Source organism: Podarcis pityusensis (genome assembly GCF_964106645.2).
Source record: "Podarcis pityusensis genome assembly, chromosome: 10".
NCBI lineage: Eukaryota > Metazoa > Chordata > Lepidosauria > Squamata > Lacertidae > Podarcis > Podarcis pityusensis.
In genome coordinates, this window is record NC_138035.1 from 67,508,176 (window position 1) to 67,534,399 (window position 26,224).

Here is a 26,224-nt window from a genome sequence, read left to right on the forward strand (position 1 = left end):
GGCGAGGAAGACCCACGCAATCAGCCCTGGCCACATGGTTGCAATATTAGCACACATTCCCTACTGGGAATTCCCCACTAAGATGTTCTGTGGGGGGGAGTGTGAAAGATTTCCTGGTGTTTACAGTGGTACCTCGGGTTAAGTACTTAATTCGTTCTGGAGGTCTGTTCTTATCCTGAAACTGTTCTTAACCTGAAGCACCACTTTCGCTAATGGGGCCTCCTGCTGCTGCTGCGCCGCCGGAGCCCGATTCTGTTCTTATCCTGAAGCAAAGTTAACCTGAAGCACTATTTCTGGTTTAGCGGAGTCTGTAACCTGAAGCGTATGTAACCTGAAGTGTATGTAACCCGAGGTACCACTGTATTTCCTAGCACTGAAAGTTCTAGGAATAAAGATGTACCTACTAATTCGCCAGGTATAAAGCACAGTATTTTTCGCTGTATAAGACGCACTTTTCCCCTCCTAAAAAGTAAGGGGAAATGTGTGTGCGTCTTATGGAGCGAGTGCAGGCCGCGCAGCTATCGCTGAAGCCAGAAGAGCAAGAGGGATCGGTGTGCACCGATCCCTCTTGCTCTCCTGGCTTCAGCGATAGCCACGCAAAGCCTCTTGAGCGCAGCTGGAGCGCTCCTCACTCTTCGCTCAAGAGGCTTTGCGTTGCTTTCTTGTTTTCCTCCTCTAAAAACTAGGTGCGTGTCAGGGAACTGCCATCAGTGCCAGAGGGAGAGAGCAAATTCCAGAGGGATTCCAGAGAGCGTCCCGGGATTGGGAGAGGCAGCCCATCTTCTGGGGAAGAGAATCAGCGTAGCACCAGTGGAGAAGGGGGGCAGATGGGGGAATCGGCGAGGCGGTCCCATGACTCCTTGCCGGGGACCAGCGGGGAGAGTAGAGGTCCTCCGCTGCCTACGCCCTCCTTGCGCAGAAGGCTTCCGCGCAGAGAGAGTAGGAGAAGACTAGGCGTCAAAGAGCTTCTTTGCTGGAAGAAGTTTAAGAAACGCCCACTGACGGATTCTGCCAGCGATTGAGACAGCCACGGGTGAGTGGCTGTCCGGACAGAAAAGGTTCACTCAGGCAATCCAGCCAGGTGTTTGCACCGGCTTATGCACGAGCAACCCCTAGAACTATTACAGTGCGTCTTATGGTCGGGTGCGTCTTATAGAGCAAAAAATACAGTATTGCTGGCTCACAGCATCTACATGATCAGCTCTCAGCCAATTAATGTGGCTGAAAAAGTTTATCACATCAATGGGCCAACAGCTGATTTGCATATGAAGCCATGCAATGCTATCCACTTGGTGAAGTAATGGGTTCACCATCATCATCATCATTATCATCATCATCATCACATATGACTCACCCCCCCACCCCATGAGGAAGCAGCGTGGAACAATGATATCCCATGGATCTATGCATATGTAGGGAGAGAGGTTATATGCTTCTATTCTTTACTGTGGAGGAAGCCCCTAAAAGGATCCTCGAGGGAAAATTATGGGCTATCTGGAAAATCACATAGTCCAATTCCATTGCTGATACTCTGCCATTTATGGTGTCCTCTGCTCAGGTGAGTCCTGCTTCATCTCAGCAGATGGAACTGCAGAACATGCAGAAATTAATGCATGCAGATGATGTATTAAAATGAATGGGAAAGCCAGATAAATTCTTGGGTGCACATCTGTGCTGAAGCACTTATGTGTCAGGATCAGGAAACCGTATCAAGAACACAGAAGCACAAAGATAAATTCCCTCCCTACTGACCATGTCCTAATTTAATTATTATTTTTTAGATTCTGCTCTGAAGTTTGCAATTCCGTAGCCTGTACATTTGCTTAGTTCCGTAAAACTCAAGGTCTGTTTGGCTGGAAATGAGCCATGCTTCAAATCCTGAAGGCTCCTACCGACTTTTAAAAGGAACAGGATCAGTTTACTGATATACAATCCTTGTTTACAGACTGCAAAAAGACAGATCGTGAATCTCAGGGCCCAGTCTCTTTGGACGCACTACGCTATTAACCAAGGGTCACTAACCTAAAGCCTGGGGCCGGATCTGGCCCAATCGCCTTCTCAATCCGGCCCGCCGACAGTCTGGGAATCCACGTGTTTTTACATGAGTAGAATGTGTCCTTTTATTTAAAATGCATCTCTGGGTTATTTGTGGGGCCTGCCTGGTGTTTTTACATGAGTAGAATAAAGTAAAGGTAAAGGGACCCCTGACCGTTAGGACCAGTCATGACCGACTCTGGGGTTGTGGCGCTCATCTCACTTTATTGGCCGAGGGAGCCGGCGTTTGTCCGCAGACAGCTTCCGGATCATGTGGCCAGCATGACTAAGCTGCTTCTGGCGAACCAGAGCAGCGCACGGAAACACCGTTGACCTTCCTGCCGGAGCGGTACCTATTTATCTACTTGCACTTTGACGTGCTTTCGAACTGCTAGGTTGGCAGGAGCAGGGACCGAGCAACAGGAGCTCACCCCGTTGCGGGGATTTGAACTGCCGACCTTCTGATCGGCAAGTCCTAGGCTCTGTGGTTTAACCCACAGCGCCACCCATGTCCCATGAGTAGAATATGTGCTTTTATTTAAAATGCATCTCTGGGTCATTTGTGAGACATAGGAATGTGTTCTTCCCCCCCCCCCAAAAAAATATAGTCTGGCCCCCCACATGGTCTGAGGGACGGTAGACCGGCCCACGGCTATAAAAGGTTGCTGACACTTTTGGGGAAGTGAGAATTTCAGAACACATTTCTTCTCCCACAGTATATGGGGGAAATCCCCATAGTGTTTTGTTTTTCACAATTACTGAGTAAAGTAGAGGCTGACACCTTGCCTTATGTAGATTCTGGCCACTTGCCTTCTAGGTAGTGGTGCCCACCCTATGTAATGCCCTCCCATCAGATGTCAAGGAGATAAGTAACTATACAACCTTTAGAAGACATCTGAAGGCAGCCCTGAAGGGGGAAGTTTTTAAATGTTTAATGTTTTATTACGTTTTTATATATGTTGGAAGCTGCTGCCCAAAGTGGCTGGGGGAACTCAGTCAGATGGGCAGGGTACAAATATTATCATTATTATTATTAATTCTCAGTAAAGGTGTCTGGATGAAAGCGAAGAAAAACTAACTTCTTACTGTAAATCTAAGTGAAGGGGTCACATCCACATCAAGCACACCCACACGCCCACCTGAATCCTGGGAACTCTAGTTCACCCCTCAAGAGAGCTACAATTCCCAGCACGAACAATCCTTCCACAGATTCTTTGGAGGAATCTGTGTGCTTTAAATGTGCTGAGAAATAATGTATGTATGGAATGTGTGCTATCAACCGGCCCAGAAGGATGGGATAGATTAAAGAAGTATACACAAGCTAGTTAAAATTATTTTCAGTAACTAAAAAAAACAAAACAAAAACCAAACCCAGTAGGTTCTGTTAATACTTCCAGCCAGCTATCAAGCATGCTTTCCCATCTTCCTGGCCCTCAGGATCACGGATTCTGAAGTCTCAAGGCTGTCTCAGCAGTAGAGCACTCACCCAACTTTAATACAGTGGTGCCCCGCAAGACGAATGCCTCGCAAGACAGAAAACCCGCTAGACGAAAGGGTTTTCCGTTTTGGAGGTGCTTCGCAAAACAAATTTCCTATGTGCTTGCTTCGCAAGACGAAAATGTCTTGCGAGTTCCTGCGGGGTTTTTTTCCTTTTCCCCCCCTTTTTCCCAAGCCGCTAAACCGCTTATCAGCTGATCGGCTAAGCCGCTTATCAGCCAATCGTTAAGCCGCTTATCAGCTCATCCTTAAGCCGCTTAACAGCTGATCGCTAAGCCGCTTATCAGCTGATCCGCTAAGCCCGCTAAGCCGCTAATACTGTAGCGCTAATCCGCTAAACCGCTAATGGGCTTGCTTCGCAAGACGAAAAAACCCGCAAGACGAAGAGACTCGCGGAACGGATTCTTTTCGTCTTGCGAGGCACCACTGTACTCTTTTCTTGACTTGATAATGTTTTTAAGGCAAGAAGCAGAACTGCTTGTCTACTTAGGAGGCATAGATAGGACATCTAACGGTAGCAATGGAACCCAAAAGTAGCTCTTAGGTGCTCTGAGCGTTCCAGCTGTCGTTATTAACCTGGAAATGGCATGATAATGGGAAAAGGCCATCCTCACTGTCTAGCCCTCTTTGCACATCCCAGTCCACACATTTAAATCAATGCATTGAGGGTGGCAGAACTGCAGCAACTGGCCTTGTCCTTAAGCTAAGGGCCTGTGTGCCAGGGACCCCATTCCCAATAGTTTAGTCAGTATAGCTGAAATCACTAATTGAACTGCGTCTGAAGGACTTGGAGCAACAGAACAATCTGGCCATTATGAAGAAGCGCTGCCCTTGGTATGCCTCCCCCCCCCCCCCAGTTTGACTCCCTGGCACCATATTTGTATAAATTAACCATCCCAAAATACAGACGTGCCTTCACATTGGCCAGATTGGATGTGATGCCCTCTGCCGTACTTGAGGGCAGATACCGAAGGATTACAACTGAGAAGCGACTCTGCCCCTGTGGAGATGGCAAACTGGAAACAGTGGCTCATGTTCTCTTGTCTTGCCCCCTTTATAAAGACCTGAGGAATGAGATCTTCACCCCACTCCTACTTAACATCCCAGGCCGCCCATCTGAGGCCACACTGTTCTTCCTGTTATCAGATCAGAATGATCAGACAACAGCAAAGGTTGCTAGGTTTATCGAGGGTGCAATGAGATTAAGGGCCACTATTTGAACGATGGTCTTGGTCATTTGATGGTCCTTTTTATCCATTGTTGTTGTTTTTTAATTGTATATATTGCTTCTTTTATGTTGCTACAGCCGTTGGCTAAGGCAAATAAAGTTTATCTATCTATCTAGTCAGTATAGCACGGCACTCTTAATCTCAGGGTGGGGGGTTTGAGCCCCACATTGGGCAACAGATTTCTGCTTTCCAGGGGGTTGGACTAGATGACCCTTGCTGTCCCTTCCAGCTATATACTTCTATGATCCACTCATTGGGTGGAACAAGAAAAAGGTCTGTACTTACACGGGGCCTGTACACATGGCAAGGGCTCCTTACTACAAGTACTGATCCTAGATGTGTAATAGTTTACATGCATATATAGTCTTTTCTCATGATCTCTGCAATGGACAGGGGCAAAAACCAATAGATGCCTGTTTTCCTCTGCACATTGATTTAATGTGCGGGCCGCAACATGTGAAAGGGAATCCTGTCTCCCTGTTTACTAAAGTCAGAGAAACTATAAGCTTCTAGCTTTGAGTCACTACGTCTGCTTTGCTTGATTCCCCCTCTTTTATATATTGTTGTCCAATTAATTAACAGAAGGTACAGGAACTGCATGCTGCATTTATGCTAACTGTGGTGGCCACGGTCGGAAGATTCTTGCACATCGTCTTACTTTGAAGTTTAGCCTTGACGCCACCACATCTCCATTTGGGGTAATGATAGGAACGTTTTCACAGATAATTCCATGATCAACATCTATTACTCTTCCTACAAGTAAAACAAACAAACAAAAATTACAACATGTTAGTGAAGCACACACATGTACAGGAAGACAGACAAAAAGCTGTCAGTCTTGGGAGGGCTTATTCATGCAACGGACCCCTGACCGTTAGGGTCCAGTCGCGAACGACTCTGGGGTTGCGGCACTCATCTCGATTTACTGGCCAGGGGAGCCGGTGTACAGCTTCCGGGTCATGTGGCCAGCATGATTAAGCCGCTTCTGGTGAACCAGAGCAGCGCACGGAAATGCCGTTTACCTTCCCGCCAGAGTGGTACCTATTTATCTACTTGCACTTTGATGTGCTTTCGAACTGCTAGGTTGGCAGGAGCAGAGACCGAACAACGGGAGCTCACCCCATCGCAGGGATTCGAACCGCTGACCTTCTGATTGGCAAGCCCTAGGCTACAGCACAACTTCTGAACCCACCCTTCTCCTTTCAGGATCTTCTAAGTCTGCAAAGCACTCCTTGGCTTCACCTTCACTTAGCATTAGAGAGAATGAATGGTATTAGGGGTGATTAAACAGCATTAAAGCACACTGCATGGTTATTTCTTTTAAGTCCCAGCAGATGGAGCATGAACGCTCTTTCCAGCCATTAGCTGGAATACGGTGTTGTGTGTTGGGCCGCAGAAAGGTTAGCCTGTCTCCTTTTGGCTGGATGTGAAGGGCACTGCCTTACCTAATGCTAAACAGGAGTCTCACAGCTGCTTCCGTGAATCTGATCTTAAACATTACACTGAAACCAGCCTCTAGCTTCTGAATTCACTGGTTTAGCATCGTATTTCGATATCCAAAGCACGCTTCGCTACAGATGAGCAGAAACTGTTCAGAAAGTAATAAGAAAGGCGAAGCCATTTGACTTTTTTAAAAACTTGTATGAATCCACATGTCTAACCTAAATACTGAAACCCTTCTTCATCGCAAGAATGTATCACTGAATGAATGCAATACCTTTTCTCAAAGACTTAAAACTGTTCCAAATAGTTGAAAACTATTCAACTATTGTTCCTAATGTAAAATAAACAATAGATTCATTATAAAGTCTGGCAGCATTTCTCTGAAGATTAACAAGAGTTCAGATATGCTTTTAAATAATCCAGATTTGTAACCAGGGAACGACTAAAGCAGTAGCAGCATACTATAGCCACACTTTTGACAATGTATTTATAGAATGACCTTCCCTAACCCCCATTGTTGTATGCCACTATAATTGTAAAAGTAAAGGGACCCCTGACCATTAGGTCCAGTCATGACCGACTGGGGTTGCGGTGCTCATCTCGCTTTATTGGCCGAGGGAGCCGGCGTACAGCTTCCGGGTCATGTGGCCAGCATGACTAAGCCGCTTCTGGCGAAACAAGAGCAGCGCACAGAAACGCCGTTTGCCTTCCCACCGGAGCGGTACCTATTTATCTACTTGCACTTTGACGTGCTTTCGAACTGCGGGGATTTGAACTGCCGACCTTCTCATCGGCAAGTCCTAGGCTCTGTGGTTTAACCCACAGCGCCACCCGCGTCCCTATAATATTGTAATCTATAATTGTAGATTACAATAAATACAGTAGTGGGCTATATAACTGATTTATTATACACTTTTGATCATGAGAAGTGAAGGAGACATAACGGTATAGGGTACAATACCTATCCGAGATGTAGTTAGAAATATGTAAAGTGGGGATTGTCTCCTTTACAGTCTCCCTCCTACATAGAAAGGTTCTAATTTTCAATTCATGGACTTTGAAAGAGAGCTGGGAGAACTATCCTCAGAACACAAAACTTAACCAGAAAATGTGGTTACAATTTAGAAAAGTGCACACGATTTGAAACCTCACTGCAGAACCAGAAATTACTTTTCAGTAAGTTCTCTTAAAGAATCTTCTAATGAGGGTGAAAGAGGAGAGCGCAAAATATGGTCTGAAGCTCAACATAAAAAAAACTAAGATCATGGCCACTAGTCCCATCACCTCCAGGCAAATAGAAGGGGAAGAAATGGAGGCCGTGAGAGATTTTACTTTCTTGGGCTCCATGATCAGTGCAGATGGTAACAGCAGTCACGAAATTAAAAGAAGCCTGCTTCTTGGGAGAAAAGCAATGACAAACCTAGACAGTATCTTAAAAAGCAGAGACATCACCTTGCCGACAAAGGTCCGTATAGTAAAAGCTATGTTTTACCAGTAGTGATGTGAGAGCTGGACCATAAAGAAGGCTGATTGCTGAAGAATTGATGCTTTTGAATTATGGTGCTGGAGGAGACTCTTGAGAGTCCCATGGACTGCAAGAAGATCAAACCTATCCATACTTAAGGAAATCAGCCCTGAGTGCTCAGTGGAAGGACAGATCCTGAAGCTTAGGCTCTAATACTTTGGCTACCTCATCAGAAGAGAAGACTCCCTGGAAAAGACCCTGATGTTGGGAAAGATGGAGGGCACAAGGAGAAGGGGACGACAGAGGATGAGATGGTTGGACAGTGTTCTCGAAGCTACCAACATGAGTTTGACCAAACTGTGGGAGGCAGTGGAAGACAGGAGTGCCTGGCGTGCTCTGGTCCATGGGGTCACGAAGAGTCGGACACGACTAAACGACTAAACAACAACAAGTTCTCTTAGTTTGAGTAAGTCCTCCAATCCTACCCTATTTCACAACATGCTAGGATGCTGTGGAATTCAATACATATTTAAAGCAGCACCTTAAAAGCCACCATTTACCGTATTTTTCGCTCTATAGGATGCACTTTTTCCCCTTCAAAAATGAAGGGAAAATGTGTGTGCGTCCTATGGAGCGAAGACGCCATAGCCCCGCGACCCTCTCCCGGCTGGAGAGGTGACGCGCGGCTATGGCAGGAGCCTCTATAGCCGCGCGTCACCTCTCCAGCCAGGAGAGTGCACGCGGGGCTAAAGAAGCACCCCACAACCCTCTCCCGGCTGGAGAGGTGACGCGCGGCTATGGCAGGAGCCTCTCCGCTGCGCCTTTCCGCTGCTCCCTGACCTGCTCTTTGGGGCTGGTGGTGGGCTTCCCCCCGTCAGCCCCAAAGAGCAGGTCGAAAGGAACCTGAAGCCTGGAGAGCGAGAGGGGTCAATGCACACCGACCCCTCTCGCTCTCCAGGCTTCCAAGGTAGCCGCCTGAACGCACCTTAAACGGCACCTTGTTTTAGAGCGGGAAAACAAGAGGGGGAAAGTTCTCCCCCTCTCTGCGCAGCGCCTCCTGCTGCTTCTCTGAAGGAGCGCTGGGCAGAGAGGGGGAGAATTTTTTTTTCTTGTTCTCCCCCCTCTAAAACAAAGTGCGTCCTATTGTCCGGTGCATCCTATGGTGCGAAAAATACGGTAACAATCCTGCAAGCAAGATGACCCCCAAAATAATATACATGTTAATAGACAGAATGAGGGGCGGTCAAAAATCAGCTGTGGGGGGAAAGAGTATGCATTGGAAGCAATGAACAAGAAAAGAGTATTTACTAAGGTTAGTTAAAGAGAAGGGAGATAATGGGGAGGGAAGTTTTCTGGATAAGCCAGGAAATAAAACAAGTATTAGATGAAGAGTTACAACAATTTCTTTAGAGAGGGCTACTGGAAGGCAAGCAGCATGGCGTCCCATGAGAAGTAAGAGGCATGAAGAGGAAAGCAGAATAAGGGAGAGCTGAATGAAAATACTGGAATTCCATTAGCAGAAGACCTTCACGCAAATGTACTCATACAATTCCTGGGATTGTACCAAGGTGGAAAAGTGAAAGTTTGAAATGCACTGCCACATTTTTCATTCTATCATGCAGAATACTAAACTAGAATTATCTTCCTGACATACTATGTTTTCATGTGCAGGGGGATTTTGAAGTGGTGGAGTATTCAGGTATGTCACCTTCCATCTGAAATGGTGCAGCCACAGGAACCAGGTACCATGTTGTTGTTGTTTTTGTTGTTATTATTATTATTATTATTATTAAATGCACAGATCGGCCTTTAGCATCTCACAGAAAACAGATTATAAAAGTCAAGAGTTGGATGTGGAATATGCATAGCTGGGACCAGAAGATACCAGGATCTATTATTCTATGCAAAGGAAATGAATTAAGTGGATAGTTTTGTTTAAATAGCTGTCCCAGGGTTTCAATTTCAAACTGCAAGCTGTTAAGGAGGAATCTTTTAAAAAAATTAAAAATGCATCATTCATTACCCTTGATTTCCAATGGGCCGTCGATATGTTGCTCTGTTTTATCTCTTTTCTTATTGTTGCTTTCACATTCTTGAGAAACAGCTGTCCTTTTGTAAATGCCCCTCTTCACTTCATCAAAGACTGAAAACATGTTGTACACACGAGCTGTGTAGCCTGCTAACTCTGTGACCTGCAAAACGATAAACGATTGAAAAGATTAAAAACAGAACTGTGCCGATGAATTATTGTAGCACGTGCTTTTACTCTACCAAGTATACGACCGTGTAATGTGCATTGTGTTCTGTTATTCCAGGGGAACAAGATGATTCCATGAAAGCAATGAATCCAATTGGAAAATATCCAATTCAGATATTTCTTCCTAAAGATAGGAGCTTCCTATAGAAATTCAGCTTCTTAGCGTAGTGTATGATGATGACACCACCACCTGAAAATCACTGGATGGCAGGGGCAGGAAAAACTTCAGCAGCTTTAAGCTGTCTGTAAGTGATTCGTGGACCAATAAACAACAACCTCAAGAAAAGAATAAGTACTTCTCTTTTTCATTTCTGCTGCCAACTTCTTAGAGAAAGGCAACACCGTTCACTTGGCTTCAACCAGCATCTGGTGACTGATATAGAAAGCAACTCTAGGCCTAATGCGCTCCTGCTTGCCTGTCAAAGACACACTTTCAGATGCACTCGTAAACATTAAATTCTAGGCAAGTGTCAGAACACCCCACTGCTTGATTTAAAAGTAGGGTTTGACGCCTGTTTACCAATTTATTCCCCCCTTCCCTCCCGGAAACATTTGCTTGAGATGTTATTTGAAGGAGGAATTTTGCATGTGAACGAAAACTGGATTAATGGTCTGTTGTGGACTCCCCAATTCATCTACATCATGGGTAGGCAAACTAAGGCCCGGGGGCCGGATGCGGCCCAATCGCCTTCTCAATCTGGCCCGCGGGCGGTCTGGGAATCAGCGTGTTTTTATATGAGTAGAATGTGTCCTTTTATTTAAAGTGCATCTCTGGGTTATTTGTGGGGCCTGCCTGCCTGGTGTTTTTACACGAGTAGGATGTGTGCTTTTTAAAAAAATGCATCTCTGGGTGATTTGTAGGGCATAGGAATTCATTCATATGTTTTTTTCAAAATATGGTCCGGCCCCCCACAAGGTCTGAGGGACAGTGGACCAGACCCCTGCTGAAAAAGTTTGCTGACCCCTGATCTACATGCATGTGTGCATGCACACACACTCATGCATGCTCACATATCGGGTCAAACACAACAACATTCAGACTACTATTGCACACACTTTCAAGCATACTGTGATTTTTTTATGTCTACGTCCAGCAGTGTTCTGGACATGCCATTGCTGCTGTAGGTGCAGCCAGATTCAACACAGCATGCATCCACTGTAACCATTTTACATCCCTGCTTTTATTTTGCAATTGATTTTTAAATACAGCTGTAGGATTTTTCTGGCTTTAAAAGAAAACGAAGAGAGATGTCCAGCGCTACAACAACATGCTGCTTTAATCCTATACTGCTGCACAACACGAATTCCATAGCGTTATGATCTTACACACCTCTCTTTAACTAGAAAAGCATTTGAGCGATAACTGAAAGATTAACAAAACAAAATTGGGGTTATAAAATGGTACCCACCACAAGGGTTATAATGAATGGGTGTTAAGTAGAGATAAACTGCCTTCCTGATCCGTCCCTGCCCATGTCTAAACCCCACTATTTTAAAAAGATTGACAAGTAGTGCTAAAGGAATCTACATTGTAAAAACAGTGATATTCTTCCAATCTCTTTTTAAAAGACTGCTTTTTGCAGTCTGAGAAGAGACAGAAGCTCCACAAGTGAAATAAATAATAACAATTAATAATAATAATATTAATAATAATAAATTTGTATTTATGTACAACCTTTCTGGGATGCGGGTGGCGCTGTGGGTTAAACCACAGAGCCTAGGGCTTGCCGATCAGAATGTAGGCGGTTCGAATCCCCTCGACGGGGTGAATTCCCGTTGCGCGGTCCCTGCTCCTGCCAACCTAGCAGTTCGAAAGCATGTCAAAGTGCAAGTAGATAAATAGGTACCTCTTCGGTGGGAAGATAAACAGCATTTCCGTGCGCTGCTCTGGTTCGCCAGAAGTGGCTTAGTCATGCTGGCCACTTGACCCGGAAGCTGTACGCCGGCTCCCTCGGCTAATAAAGCGAGATGAGCGCCGTGACCCCAGAGTCGGTCACGACTGGACCTAATGGTCAGGGGTCCCTTTACCTTTACCACCTTTCTGCCTAAGGCATCCAAGGCAATTTACAATTTTTATGGACTACAAAAATGAGATAACATTTAATGTTGGCTGTGGGGAGGGAACAGTTCTGCTAGAGCAGGCCTTGTTGGTGTCTGTGTCTGCTTCCTGCACATCCTTCCTCCTCCTCGCAGTATCCCAATGGATACCATCTGCCCAAGAGAGGCAGGAGCAGTCTGGCTGAAGCAGGCCTGGTCTTCTCTGTGCCTCCTTCCCTCAGCCTCTTATTTCTCCTGACAGGGCAGATGGTGAATGACAAGGATTAGATGACAGTGTTGCGTGAGAACCTCATTAAACACAAGTGAACCAAACCTGCTGATTCAACACTGAACATCCATGTGGAAGCACTCACACACCAATTTTACAGCAGAATCATTCAGTTGTGTCTTGACCCCAATGAAAGATGATGCCGTGGAAGTTGCCTGGATTTTTGTGTGTAGGAAAATGTTTGAATGCAAATCCCATCCACCTTCACCGGAATAATGTTGGCTCATTCTATTCAGGCCCTCACTCCCTTATCTGATTCTTCTGCGATGCCTCTGTTATAGATGGCGGCTGAAATTATTCCTATGCCTTTGGCCCTGGCTCAGCCCGTCTTCCAAAAACATAGGAAACCACACCCAAATTTCTGGGGTGTGCGATGGGGAGAGATTCTGAAAGCTGGCGAGTTCCCAATCCACAAATTATGACAACCCCAAACCGTAATGTGCCGTCTCCATCTGCTGGCAGAAAGGAAGTAGGCCGAAACATCTGGACCAGCAAGATGGATGAAGGCAAAAATCCATTTAGGCCAGAACTCAGTTTCCTACAGTGGCCAACCAGATGTCACCAGAAAGCCCACACAGGCCTGAAGCAATACTTGTCTCCTATTTCTGCTCCCACCAACTGGCATTCAAAGGTACAGACGCTACAGGTTACATACGCTTCAGGTTACAGACTCCGCTAACCCAGAAATATTACCTCAGGTTAAGAACTTTGCTTCAGGATGAGAACAGAAATCGCCCGGTGGCGGCAGCGGGAGGCCCCATTAGCTAAAGTGGTACCTCAGGTTAAGAACAGTTTCAGGTTAAGAACAGACCTCCAGAACGAATTAGGTTCTTAACCCGAGGTACCACTCTATAGTGTATCTGAACCCAGAGGTCACAGCTAGCTATCACCGTCTCCCCTCCCACTTTCCAAAGCCATATAAGCTTATGGGCATCAGCAGGTCTTCTCAGAGCAAATTCCATAAATTAACTGAGGGCTGGCAGAAGTTTTGGGCTTCATCCCTGGTACTGAGCTCTCTGTGCCCTGAAACGGGGCTGGTAACCTGTGTGTGTGTGTGTCCAAACTGGTTTGCCAGTTTGGGTGGGAGCCGGGATGTTTAACTGTCTCGCCAGAGTGGTACATGCTCTGGTTATCTCCTGCTTGGACTACTGCAATGCGCTCTACGTGGGGCTACCTTTGAAGGGGACACGGAAACTACAATTAATCCAGAATGCAGCAGCTAGACTGGTGATTGGGAGCAGCCACCGGGGCCATATATAGCACCGGGCCTAAAGGCTCTACACTGGTTCCCAGTATGTTTCCAAGCACAATTCAAAATGTTGGAGCTGACCTTTAAGGCCCTAAACAGCCTTTGCTCCTGAAGGAGCATCTCCACCACTATCACTGAGCCTGGACACTGAGGTCCATCTCTGAGGGCCTTCTGGCAGCTCCCTCACTGCAAGAACTGAAGTTACAGGGAACCAGGCAGAGGGTAGGGCCTTCTCAGCAGTGATGTCCTCCCATCAGATGTCAAGGAGGTAAAGAGCAACTTTTAGAAGACATCTGAAGGCAGCCCTTTATCGGGAAGTTTTTAATGTTCAATGTTTTGTTACCGTATTGGCCCAAATATAACCCGCACCCGAATATAAGCCGCAGCTTTAAAATTCAAGGGGGGAGGAACAGAGACAACATTCCGCAGGCACTCACACCCGTTCCATTTTACCGTATGCCTGTTTCAGCAGTGATATCATAAAAGCCAATTTTTGTAAGGTCGCGAATTTAAGCCGCACTTTAACTTTTCATGGTCGGAATTTGGGGGGAAAGTGAGGCTTACCGTATTTTTCGCTCTATAAGATGCACCAGACCATAAGACGCACCTAGTTTTTGGAGGAGGAAAACAAGAAAAAAAATATTCTGAATCTCAGAAGCCAGAAAAACAAGAGGGATCACTGTGCAGCGAATGCAGCGATACCTCTTGCTGTTCTGGCTTCTGGGATAGCTGCGCAGCCTGCATTCGCTCCAGAAGACGCACACACATTTCCCCTTACTTTTTAGGAGGGAAAATGTGAGTCTTATAGAGCAAAAAATACGGTATATTCAGGCCAGTACAGTATGTTCTTATATGTGTTGGAAGCTGCCCAGTGTGGGTGGGACAACCCAGCCAGATGGGCAGGATAAGAATGATGATGATGATGATGATGATGATGATGATTATAATATAATAATAAGTGGCCAGAAGCAACAGCGTCTTAAAAAGCAACACACACATTTAAAATGCCACCTTTTGTGAGGGCAGCAGTAGGTTTCCTGTCCTGTTCTCCTCATGGTGCTTTCTATTAAAGCAGCAAGGGCTGGGACTTCTCCACTAGCTTCCACTATGTCTTCCTAAAGGTAAAGGTAAAGGGACCCCTGACCATTAGGTCCAGTTGTGACCGACTCTGCGGTTGCGGCGCTCATCTCACTTTATTGGCCGAGGGAGCCGGCGTACAGCTTCCGGGTCATGTGGCCAGCATGACTAAGCCGCTTCTGGTGAACCAGAGCAGCGCACAGAAACACCATTTACCTTCCCGCCAGAGCGGTACCTATTTATTTACTTGCACTTTGACATGCTTTCGAACTGCTAGGTTGGCAGGAATGCTAGGTTGCTAGGTGCCAATTAAAACACAGGTGGGGACAGGGAGAAGATGTCTCTGCCTTCGTCACCGAAAGTGACATTAAAACATTACAGAAAGGTCCTGAGACTTCTGGAGGCGGCGCGATCGGCAATGGCTGCCCGATCCTTGTAAGGAGAGGGTAGCTCCGCTGAAAACGGGTCGTCCGCTACGGCGAAGCGGAGACCCATTAAGGAAAACTACAGGCGGCAGCAGCCTGTAGTCTCGGGACCCGGCGGGCGTCAGAAGCAGCCCCCAAAACGTTGAAGGGACCCCGTAAGGGGCTCCGGATCGCGGAGGGGGTAGCGGCGCTGTGGGTCGCTGCGCAATCAACGGAGCGAAGCCGCGTTGCTGTTGCCGGTGAGCGCTGACCTTTCTTCCTGCAATCTTCAAATTCAGAAAAGCTGCAACTCGTGAGTAATTTGGACTTTAAGAATTTTTGGAGACCTTTAAAATCTTGAATTTGGCTGAAAGCGGAGTGACGATAAACAGGAAGCCCGTCTTCCGCTAACACTGAACTTGAAAGCAAAGAACAGGAGGAGTGGAGACTAAAAGCGATGCTTTAACCAACTGCTGGCACCTATTTAAAATAGCTACTAGGGCAAAGAGATTTTAAGCTGTTTGCTTTTGGACTTATTTGGGAACAAGGATATCCTTCTTCTGTTGAACCAGTGGATTACAAATTAAATAAGAATCCCAGGTGCTGGAGCTGCCTGAGTAACTGAGCACCAGTCTGCAACATTGGATACTTTGAACTTAGACTTTGAAACATTCTGAGCTGGAACTTGTTATTTTGAAACATCTGCAGTCTAGGCACTGTCTGAAACACTGTTTTGCCTTACGTATACTCTGTAAAAATTTAACTCTGTGGAGGTCGTTGGATGTTGAATTAGATCTATAAATCTGAATTGGACTTGACTTTCTCCCTTAAGACATTTTAAGCTCCCTCTAGAGGATTTTGGACTTACAGCAGTGACTGTGTTTTACTTTCCTTTTCCCGGCCTTCTGTTTGACTGTTGCATCTGGGCTTCTACATTCTCATGGGAACAACTCAGTTTGACCTTGGTCTTTAGATAACTTTGGAATGAGTGGAACAAGGAAAAGGGGAAGAACCAAACAAACAACCTTAACTTTATCTGCAGCCTCACAGCGTAGATCATCTGTGCCTGCTTTGCCTTCCACTTTGCCTCCTGAGACAGAGGCGGCTTCCCTGTCACAGGCAGGGGAGGGAGAAACGGAAGAATTACAATTGGAAGATATGGCCTCAGGAGGGAGCGCTTCTGTTTTAGATAAAATTTTTGAAAAATTGGAGGCTTTGGATAGAAAGGCTGATTTGCAAACGGCTAAAATTGACCAGAATACAGAAAGTCTGAATAGATTAACTGGACAAGTCGCACAGAATGTCCAATCCATTGGAGAGTTGAAGGAGGCTGTAGGTGAAAACCGGAAATTGGCTGAGGATACTAGTCAAAGACTGGGAGAATTGGAGAAAGAAGTTAGACCACTCAGCAAACAAGTTGGAGAACATCAGATTCACTTTTTGATGACAGAGCTGCGGAACAGGGAGGCCAACTTGAGGATACGGTCAATACCAGAAGTAGAAGAAGACAATTTAATTGAGTTTTTGACCAAAGAATTTTCCAAGTTTTGGAAGTTAGAGGAAAAAGATTTTAAAATAGTATCTGCTTTCAGGCTTGGAAGATTTAGGAGGAAAGAGAAGCCCAGAGACTGTTTGATTATACTGAGATCCAAGGAGGAAAGGGATAAGATTTTGGGCCTGCACTACGGGAAGTCACTGGACATTCTGGACAAGAGAATTGAAATTTACAAGGATATCCCTAAACAACTGTTGGACCTTAGATCTGACTACACGGAACTAGCAAGATTGTTGAGGAGCAACTCAATTATCTTCAGGTGGGAGTTTCCTCAAGGATTATCTTTTACTTTCAGAGGGAAAAAGATCAAAATTAGAACATTGGAGGATAGAGACAAGTTTCTGGAAGCACACGGAGAAGATCTTCACAAAGGACTTGGAGCACCAGGGCCCGAACCTTCAGGGGAGCCTGCGCCCTCGGATCCTCAAGGACCGGAGAACAAGGTACCACCCCAGCAAGAATAACCAGATTTATTCAGGATGTCTCTGCAGCTTCTGAGCTGGAATATAAATGGCTGCAACAGTCCGGAGAAAAGGAGAAAAATCTTTCACATTTTAAAAAAAGAACAATTGGACATTATTTGCTTACAAGAAACACATGTGACTAGGCTCCACAGAAAAGTGTTAATAAATAAAAGACTCGGCCAGGAATTTATATCTTCTGACATAGTCAAAAAGAGAGGCGTAGTGATTTATGCAAAAGAGAGCCTTTCACCTAAATTTCTGTTTAAAGATGAAAATGGAAGAATTTTGGCAATAGAAATACAACATCAAGGAGAAAAAATTTTGATATTAGGAATCTATGCCCCAAATGAAGGAAAATCGGATTTTTATAAGAAGTTGCATGAGACTATGCTGGATTATCTGGATTACAACAACATCATCATGATGGGAGACATGAATGGAGTCGTATCAACCAATATGGATAAGTCACAGAATCAAAATGTTACTAAAGAGGGAAGACTACCAAAGACCTTTTTTGAAATGACTGACAATATGGACTGGATTGATATTTGGAGAGTGAGAAACCCCCTGGGAAGAGAAGGAACATTCTTCTCTGAAGCCCAACTGACTTGGACAAGAATCGACCAAATATGGATAACTAGAAGTCTGGCACCTAAGATTAGAAAGGTGGAAATCTGCCCAAAGACATGCTCCGACCACAACGCACTGAGAATGGATATGACACTGACCCCAACCGGCTCCTTTAGATGGAAGATGAATGATGGCCTGTTTAGAGACCAAGAGATTGTAAAGAAGGCCCAAAAAACTCTAAAGGACTATTTTGAGGTTAATATGAACACCAGGGTGGAAAAAAGAACTATATGGGACGCAAGCAAGGCCGTGATGAGAGGGTTCCTGATACAACAGAATACCATAAAGAAAAGATCACAGAATGAAAAGAAGGACAAAATTTTGGAAAAAATTAAAGAGCTAGAGAAGAAGTTAAGATCTAACCCAAAGTCCCAGCCGATTCTACGAGAAATTAAACTTTATCAAGCACAATATTCTAAATTGATAAACCAGGAAATAGAATGGAAGATTAAAATAATGAAGCAAAAAACTTTTGAATCGGCTAACAAATGTGGAAAACTGCTAGCTTGGCAGTTGAAGAAGAGACAAAAACTAAATACGGTAACAAACCTAGAGATTGAAGGAAGAAGCATCCAGAACCCTGGAGAGATCAGAAAGTGTTTTCAGAAATATTTTAAAAAGTTATATACTCAAGGGCCACAAGATGAAATTGAGATTAAACAATTCTTGGAGAAAAATGGATTAGCAAAGCTGTCAGAAGAAAACAAAACAATTTTGAATGGTAAAATAACACGACAAGAGATTGAGCAGGCCATCCAGAACATGAAACAGGGCAAATCGCCAGGGCCAGATGGGCTGACCTCCATCTACTATAAGACATTGAAAGACTACCTGATACAACCATTGTTGGAGGTCAGCAATGAAATTATGGAGGGGAAGAAGGCGCCGGAATCATGGAAAGAAGCTTTTATCACATTGATACCAAAATCGGAAAGTGAAAAGACACAACTAAAGAACTACCGTCCCATTTCCCTTTTAAATGTGGATTACAAAATATTTGCAGATGTCTTGGCACGTAGATTCAAGAAAGTTTTAAATGAAGTAATTCATAAAGACCAGGCAGGCTTTCTCCCAGGTAGACATATGTATGCTAATACAAGGAACATCATAGATATATTGGAACTTTTGCAAACAAACATAAATACTAAAGCAGTTTTAATCTTTATAGATGCGGAGAAGGCCTTTGACAACATATCCTGGAAATTCATGAAAGGGAATCTAAAAGAAATGGGAGTGGGACGGGGGTTTGAGAATGGGATTGAGGCAATATATTCAGAACAAAAGGCTAAACTGATAGTTAACAATGTGGTTACAGAAGAGTTCAAAATTGAAAAAGGTACACGACAAGGCTGTCCGATTTCCCCACTACTATTTATCTCGGTTCTGGAAGTGCTCCTGAATATGATTAGAGGGGATCGGCTGGTGGAAGGGATCCAGGTCGGAGCGAAACAATATAAACTTAAAGCGTTTGCAGATGACCTAGTTCTGACATTACAGGAGCCGGAATCTAGTACGAAAAGAGTATTACAACTGATTCAAAACTTTGGTCGAGTGGCGGGATTTAAATTAAATAAACAAAAAACCAAGGTATTGGGGAAAAATTTGACAGATACTGAGTCGGAACGGTTTCAGAGGGAGACAGAGTTAACGGTGGTCAAGAAAGTGAAATACCTAGGGGTAAACATAACAGCAAAAAATCTGAGTTTATTTAAAGATAACTATGAAAAATGCTGGTTAGAAATTAAGAGAGACTTGGATAGTTGGTCAAGATTAAAACTTTCTTTGCTAGGCCGAATAGCTGCCATCAAGATGAATGTATTGCCAAAAATGTTATTTTTGTTTCAGACACTACAGATCGTAGACAAGACAGAGTGTTTCCGGAAGTGGCAGAAAGATATTTCCAAATTTGTCTGGCAGGGCAAAAAGCCCAGAATTAAGTTTAAGATATTAACGGATGCAAAAGAAAGAGGGGGCTTTGCCCTGCCAGACTTAAAGTTGTATTACGAAGCGGCAGCTTTCTGCTGGCTAAAAGATTGGCTACTTCTTGAAGATACGGATGTATTAGATTTAGAAGGTTTTAATAATGCATTTGGATGGCATGCATATTTATGGTACGACAAGGTTAAGACAAACAAGGCCTTTAAGAACCATATTGTCAGGAAAGCAGTATTTAATGTCTGGATGAGATACAAAGACTTATTGGAGAATAAAACTCCGAGGTGGCTGTCACCCCTAGAGGCTAAGGCCCGAAAAAGAGCCAATATGGAGGCCAATTGGCCAAAATATTGGGAGATATTAGAAAGAGATGGTAACAATTGGAAATTGCAGAGTTTAGAGAAAATGAAAGATAAAGTGCGGGACTGGTTACACTACGCTCAGATTAAAGAAGTATTTAAAAATGACAAAAAGTTAGGATTCCAGGTGGAGAAGTCAAAGTTGGAAACTGAACTGTTAGAACCTAAGACTAAAGTACTTTCAAAGATGTATAATTTGTTGCTGAAATGGAACACACAAGACGAAATGGTCAAATCGGTTATGATAAAATGGGCACAGGATATTGGGCATAATATTATGTTTGAAGACTGGGAAAGGTTATGGACCTCTGGGCTGAACTTCACTGCATGTAATGCTTTGAAGGAAAATGTAATGAAAATGATATATAGATGGTACATGACCCCAGTCAAATTGGCCAAAATATACCATTCGTCTGACAATAAATGTTGGAAATGTAAGGAAAATGAAGGAACCTTTTTTCACCTCTGGTGGACTTGCCCGAGAGTGAAGGCCTTTTGGGAGATGATATATAATGAGTTAAAAAAGGTGTTTAGGTACACCTTCACTAAGAAACCGGAGGCCTTCCTCTTGGGCATTGTCGGCCAGAGTGTGTTAAAGAAGGACAGAACATTTTTCATGTATGCAACAACAGCAGCAAGGATACTGATTGCTAAGAACTGGAAAACTCAAAATCTACCTACGCTGGAAGAATGGCAGATGCAGCTGATGGACTATATGCAATTAGCTGAGATGACCGGCAGAATTCGAGACTCGGGAGAAGAGAGGATGGAAGAAGATTGGAAGAAATTCAAGACTTATCTGCAAAAGTATTGTAATTTGGCTGAATGTTGATTGGGATGTCAGAGTAGAAGTAATTGTCTACCACTAAATAAGATTTAAGTTTAAACTATATGCTAATGATCAAATCCAAGATTATGAACAAAATGATAATTTGTTTGGAAACAATTTTTTAACGATGCAAGTGTGTGCGGGAGGCGTGGGGGAGTCCAAAGCAATGATGAAAAGATGTCAAATAATTAATGCTATTTGTTTAAATATGTTTATGTATTGAAAAACTTGAATAAATATATATTAAAAAAAAAATAAAAAATAAAACATTACAGAAAGGTCCTGCCACAGACACTCTGCTAAGATAGTAAGATATCTATTGAGATTGGCAGCCCTATCGAGATTCCCAGCCAATCACAGCTGATCCCAGAGGAAAGTGAAGCCTGAAGTTGGTGCCGATCAAGCTTTAAAGCAGGGGTCAGCAAACTACTTTAGCAGGGGGCCAGTCCACCGTCCCTCAGACCTTGTGCAGGGCCGGACTATATTTTGGAAAAGAAAAAAAGAATGAATTCCTATGCCCCACAAATAACCCAGAGATGCATTTTAAATAAAAGCACACATTCTATTCATGTAAAAACATGCTGATTCCTGGACCGTCCGCAGGCCGGATTTAGAAGGCGATTGGGTCAGATCCGGCGCCCGGGCCTTAGTTTGCCTACCCATGGTTTAAAGCCTGGATAAGCTCAGTTGGTTAGAGCATGGTGCTGATAACATCAAGGCTGCAGGTTCAATCCCTGTATGGGACTGCTGCGTATTCCTGCCTTGCAGGGGCTTGGTTTAGATTATGCTCAGGGTCCTATCCAGGTCTACAATTTGAGGATTCTTTTTTTTAAAAAAATTAAATTTTATTAAATGTTACATAAAAATAAAATAAATAGAAACAATGCATAACCGTACAGAAAAACATTTATCTATACAATTTTCCAGAATGCAGACTAGAAAAGAAGACAGACAAAAAATAAAAGAAACAAAAAAAAATGAAGGAAAAGAATACTTTTCATAATCAATAATTCCAAATTCATACTTCAGACATTACAATATATAAATCCTTGTTAAAATATTATAAAAGACTTCCACCGCATTCACCACACGTCTCTTGGTTATCTTTCCCCACCACCACCATCGCCCAAGACAAAATGGCGGCCGGGATGCTTCCGGCGGCTGAGGCGAACGCCAAGAGGGAAACTACTGTCAGGGAACTGCCATCGGAAGGAAGGGAAGTGAAAGGGCTCACACAGGTTGGGAGAGACTCAGCAGCTGAAGAGGGAACCAGTAGGGGGAGAGGAGCTGGGCTGAGGGAAAGGGAGCTGGAGGGATGGCTCAGAGACACTTCCAGCGAAAACAGTGGGGAGGTTTCAGGACCTCCTGTAGGGACACCCACTCCTCGCCGGAAACTGTCACGCAGAGAGTCCAGAAGACGTGTTTCCGTTAAGGAGCTTTTATGTTGGAAGCGATTCCGAAAGCAACCACTGTCGGAATCTGCCAGCGACTGACGGAGCCATGTTTAAGGGGCTCCGTTACAGACAGAGGTTTGCAAACTTGACCAAACTCTGAGGGACTAGGATTTTACACACAAGCAGCTCATCGTCCCATCACAGCATTCCGACAGTCTTCGTGAGCAGCTTGTGCAGGAGAAGGCATCATGAGCAACCCAGCCGGAACCGGAGAAGCAGGAGCTGGAGCGGGTCCAAGCCTGGAAGAAAGGTACCGGGTGTTGGAGGTCCAGCTAGCGCTGCAGACGGCGAGGCTTGAGGAGAGGAGGGCTCAGGATGCAGACAAAAAGGGGAAAGACACCCAGCTCGTCAGAAAGGTACCAGGATTGGTGCAGAAGTTTGGGGGGGAGCCCAAAGACTATCATGGCTTTCGGACAGAGATGCAATATGCCCTCAATCTGCAGTTTGATGAATTCCCTGACGAGGAATCAAGAGTGGCTTTCGTGATTGGGCATCTTGAAAAGGGGGCGAGAGACTGGGTTAGACCCCTGATGGCAGCGAATAGTGACGTCCTAAAGGACACGATGAAGTTCTTTCGCGCCATGGATCTGATGTTTTCCAGCGATATTGAACAGGGAGTGGTCCGCAGACAGTTAATGGCTTGCAAACAGGGGAGCCGATCTGTCCGTGAGTACTGGACTGAATTCACCATGTTGATCCATAAATTGGGGTGGGATCTATCGGCGGAACCCATTCAAATGCTTTTTGAAGAAGGGCTTTCTTCGGCTGTGAAAGACGAACTTTCCCGGGCGCCCAGGGCGGAGTCTATGGACCAGCTGACCAAATCAGCGCTGACCATAGGAGCGCGCCAGGAGGCGAGAGCATTGGAGAGGCGGGAAGGGAAGGGGGAACGTTGGAAGGAGTTCCGCATTCCAGACATTCCAGAGCCAACTTTCCCGCCGGCAGAGCCGATGGAAATCGGAACAGCGCGCGCGCGCGCAGTTTCAAAGCCCAGTGAGGGGGGAAAGAAGGAGGGAAAAGGCGCCCGGAAATGCTATCTCTGCCAACAGCCAGGTCACTTTGCCAGAGTCTGCCCCCAGAGGAAGGAATGGCAAGGGATGGTAGGAGCTGTGGAGGGAAGAGAGGAAGAAATACCGAAGCAAGTAAAAGCCAACGCCTGGCTGCCACCGTCGGGGCACAGCAGTCAGGCCAAAGAGCAGTGAAAGTGCCCACGCCAGAACCTCCTAAACCCGCCCTAGTGATAGAAGTGGCGCTAGAGCTGCCAAACGGACACCCTCTAAAGATAAAGGCGCTGTTGGACTCAGGCAGCTCCTGCAATTTCATGAGCAAAGAGTTTGCAGCTGAACACCAGATACAGACGATCCCTTTAAGCAACCCCCTGCAGGTGACCACGATCGATGGCAGGGAGCTGTTGGGAGGAGAAGTCAGCTTGCAGACCGTCCCAATGATAATGAAGGTGGCAAGGCACACCGAACTGATAGCGTTTAATGTGGCCACCTTGGGAGGAGCTCCCATTATATTGGGGATGAGCTGGCTAGCGTTACATGATCCGCTGGTGGGCTGGCATCAGAGAGTGGTTTCTTTTGGTTCAGCACATTGCTTAGAACACTGCAAAGAGGGAAAGGGTTTGGCAGGGGCCCAAGCCACCCTAGCAGGGACTGAAGTAACGGAGAACGTGAAGGTACCACGACAATACGCAGATCTCCGCGACGTCTTCAGCGAAAGGGAAGCTGACCAATTACCCCCGCATAGACCCTTTGACTGTCAAATCAATTTACTCCCTGGGGCACAGCTCCCTGTAGGCAAGCTGTACGCCATGTCAGACAGAGAGATGCAGGAGCTAAGAGAGTTCATTGACAAGAACCTGAAGAGAGGGTTCATCAGAGAGTCCAGGGCGGTGGGGGGCAGCCCAGTGTTTTTTGTGGATAAAAAAAACACGAACAAGCCGAGGCTTGTGTGTGACTTCAGGGCCTTAAATGCAGTGTCAGAACCAGTGGCTTTCCCTATGCCCAGGATTGACGACATTTTGACAAGGGTCAGGAAGGGAAAGATTTTTACTAAACTGGACCTAAGGGGGGCGTACAACCTGATACGAATAAGGAAGGGGGATGAATGGAAAACCACCATGTTCACCCCTTTGGGGGCATTTGAATATTTAGTTATGCCCTTCGGCCTACAAGGAGGCTCCGCGTGCTTTCAATCGTTTATGAACCACGTCCTGGGGCCTTTGCTTTACAAGAATTGTGTGGCCTTCTTAGACGACGTGTTGGTGTATTCTGAGAATGAGGAGCAGCATGTGAGAGACGTCAGAGAAGTGTTGAGCAGGCTGCAAGCCAACCAGCTGTGGGTGAAACTGGAGAAGTGTCAGTTTCATACCAAGGAGGTGGAATTCCTGGGGTATCGCCTGTCAGACAAGGGATTGGCCATGGATCCCGGCAAGGTCCAGGCGGTGCTGGAATGGAAAACACCCAAAACAAGGAAGGATGTGCAGAGGTTCCTAGGATTTGGGAACTTCTATCGTAAGTTCATCCGAAACTTTGCCCACCTGACGGCGCCCATTACGGACTGTCTCAGCAGTAAGAAGAAGTTCGTTTGGACTGAGGAGGCGGAGCGAGCATTTGAGGAACTAAAAAGGGCCTTCGCCTCGGAACAACAACTCCTGCATGTGGATTTACAAAAACCGATGAGAGTGGAAACTGACGCATCAGACAGAGCGATTGGGGCGGTGCTTCTGCAGCCAGGGAAGGAGGAGTCAGAGTGGAGACCGTGTGCCTTTTTTTCGCGAAAGCTGAACAAATCCGAGAGGAACTACACGGTGTATGACCGAGAACTACTAGCCATTCATGAGGCGTTCCGGAGATGGAGGCACCTGCTAATTGGCGCACAACATAAGGTGCAAGTGTGCACTGACCACAAGAACCTAGAGTATTGGAGGACGGCACGAGTGCTCAACCAACGGCAAGTGAGATGGGCCCAGGAGTTCTCCAAATTTAACTTTGAGATTTGTTACGTGCCAGGCCCAGAGAACATTAGGGCGGACGCTCTCTCACGCAAACCTGAATATTTGGAGGAGGAGGGAGCACCCGAAGAGAGACATGTCATTCCAGAGGACCGCTGGGTGTGTGGGGCGGCATTGGTGGGACAAAGAGAACTGGTAGAGGAAACAGAGAATGATGAATACGCCCAGAATAAGCTCAGAGGTCTTAGGGGTGAGGGAGAGGAACCAGGGGGTTTCGAGGAAAGAAATGGAGCTTTGTATTACAAAGGGGCACTGTATATCCCTGAAGGAGACTTAAGGGGGAGGGTACTCAAGCAGTTGCACGACAGCCCCACGGCGGGGCATTTTGGACAACACAAAACCATGTGGTTGGTCACCAGGGAATTTTGGTGGCCTAAGGTGAGGGAAGATGTACGGGAGTATGTAAGAGGGTGTGAGCAATGCCAGCGAGCCAAAGGGGAGAGGCGGGCACCGGCGGGGCTATTAGAACCCTTACCAACCCCAGAACGACCTTGGGAGGCAGTGTCGATAGATTTTATGACTGATCTGCCGAAGTCCAAGGGGAAAACAGCCATCATGGTGGTGGTAGACCTACTAACAAAGATGTGCCACTTTGTAGCCTGCTCGCATGCAGTCACGGCGGAAGAGACAGCGAAGTTATTTGTAGAACACATTTTTAGGTTGCACGGGGTGCCATTGAGGGTGGTCTCAGACCGAGGAAAACAATTTACTTCCAGGTTCTGGAGGAAGCTCATGAGCTTACTGCAGGTGGAGGTCAACTTTTCGACTGCCCGGCACCCTGAAACCAACGGGCAGGCGGAAAGAGCAAACGGGGTCCTCCAGCAATACCTGAGGTGTTATGTCAATGACAGAGAGAATGACTGGGTAGAAAAGTTGGCGCTGGCGGAATTTGCCTACAACAATGCCGAGAATGTGTCCACAGGGATGAGCCCCTTCTTGGCTAATTATGGGTGTCATCCCAGGGCTTTCCCAGGGGGAGAAGGGGAGAGATGGGGTGT

General features: G+C 45.6%; 1 protein-coding gene across 2 annotated transcripts in view; it reads right to left on the reverse strand.

Moving 5' to 3' along the window:
* ABCD2 (ATP binding cassette subfamily D member 2) overlaps nucleotides 1-26,224 on the reverse strand; it is a 99,867-nt gene that overhangs the window by 24,985 nt on the left and 48,658 nt on the right. For both annotated transcript variants that reach the window (XM_081023610.1, XM_081023609.1), the window contains 2 exons: nucleotides 9,692-9,860; nucleotides 5,419-5,513 (listed from right to left, as the gene is read on the reverse strand). In XM_081023610.1, coding sequence (XP_080879736.1) covers nucleotides 5,419-5,513; nucleotides 9,692-9,860 — 264 coding nt within the window. The remainder of the gene's footprint in view (nucleotides 1-5,418; nucleotides 5,514-9,691; nucleotides 9,861-26,224) is intronic.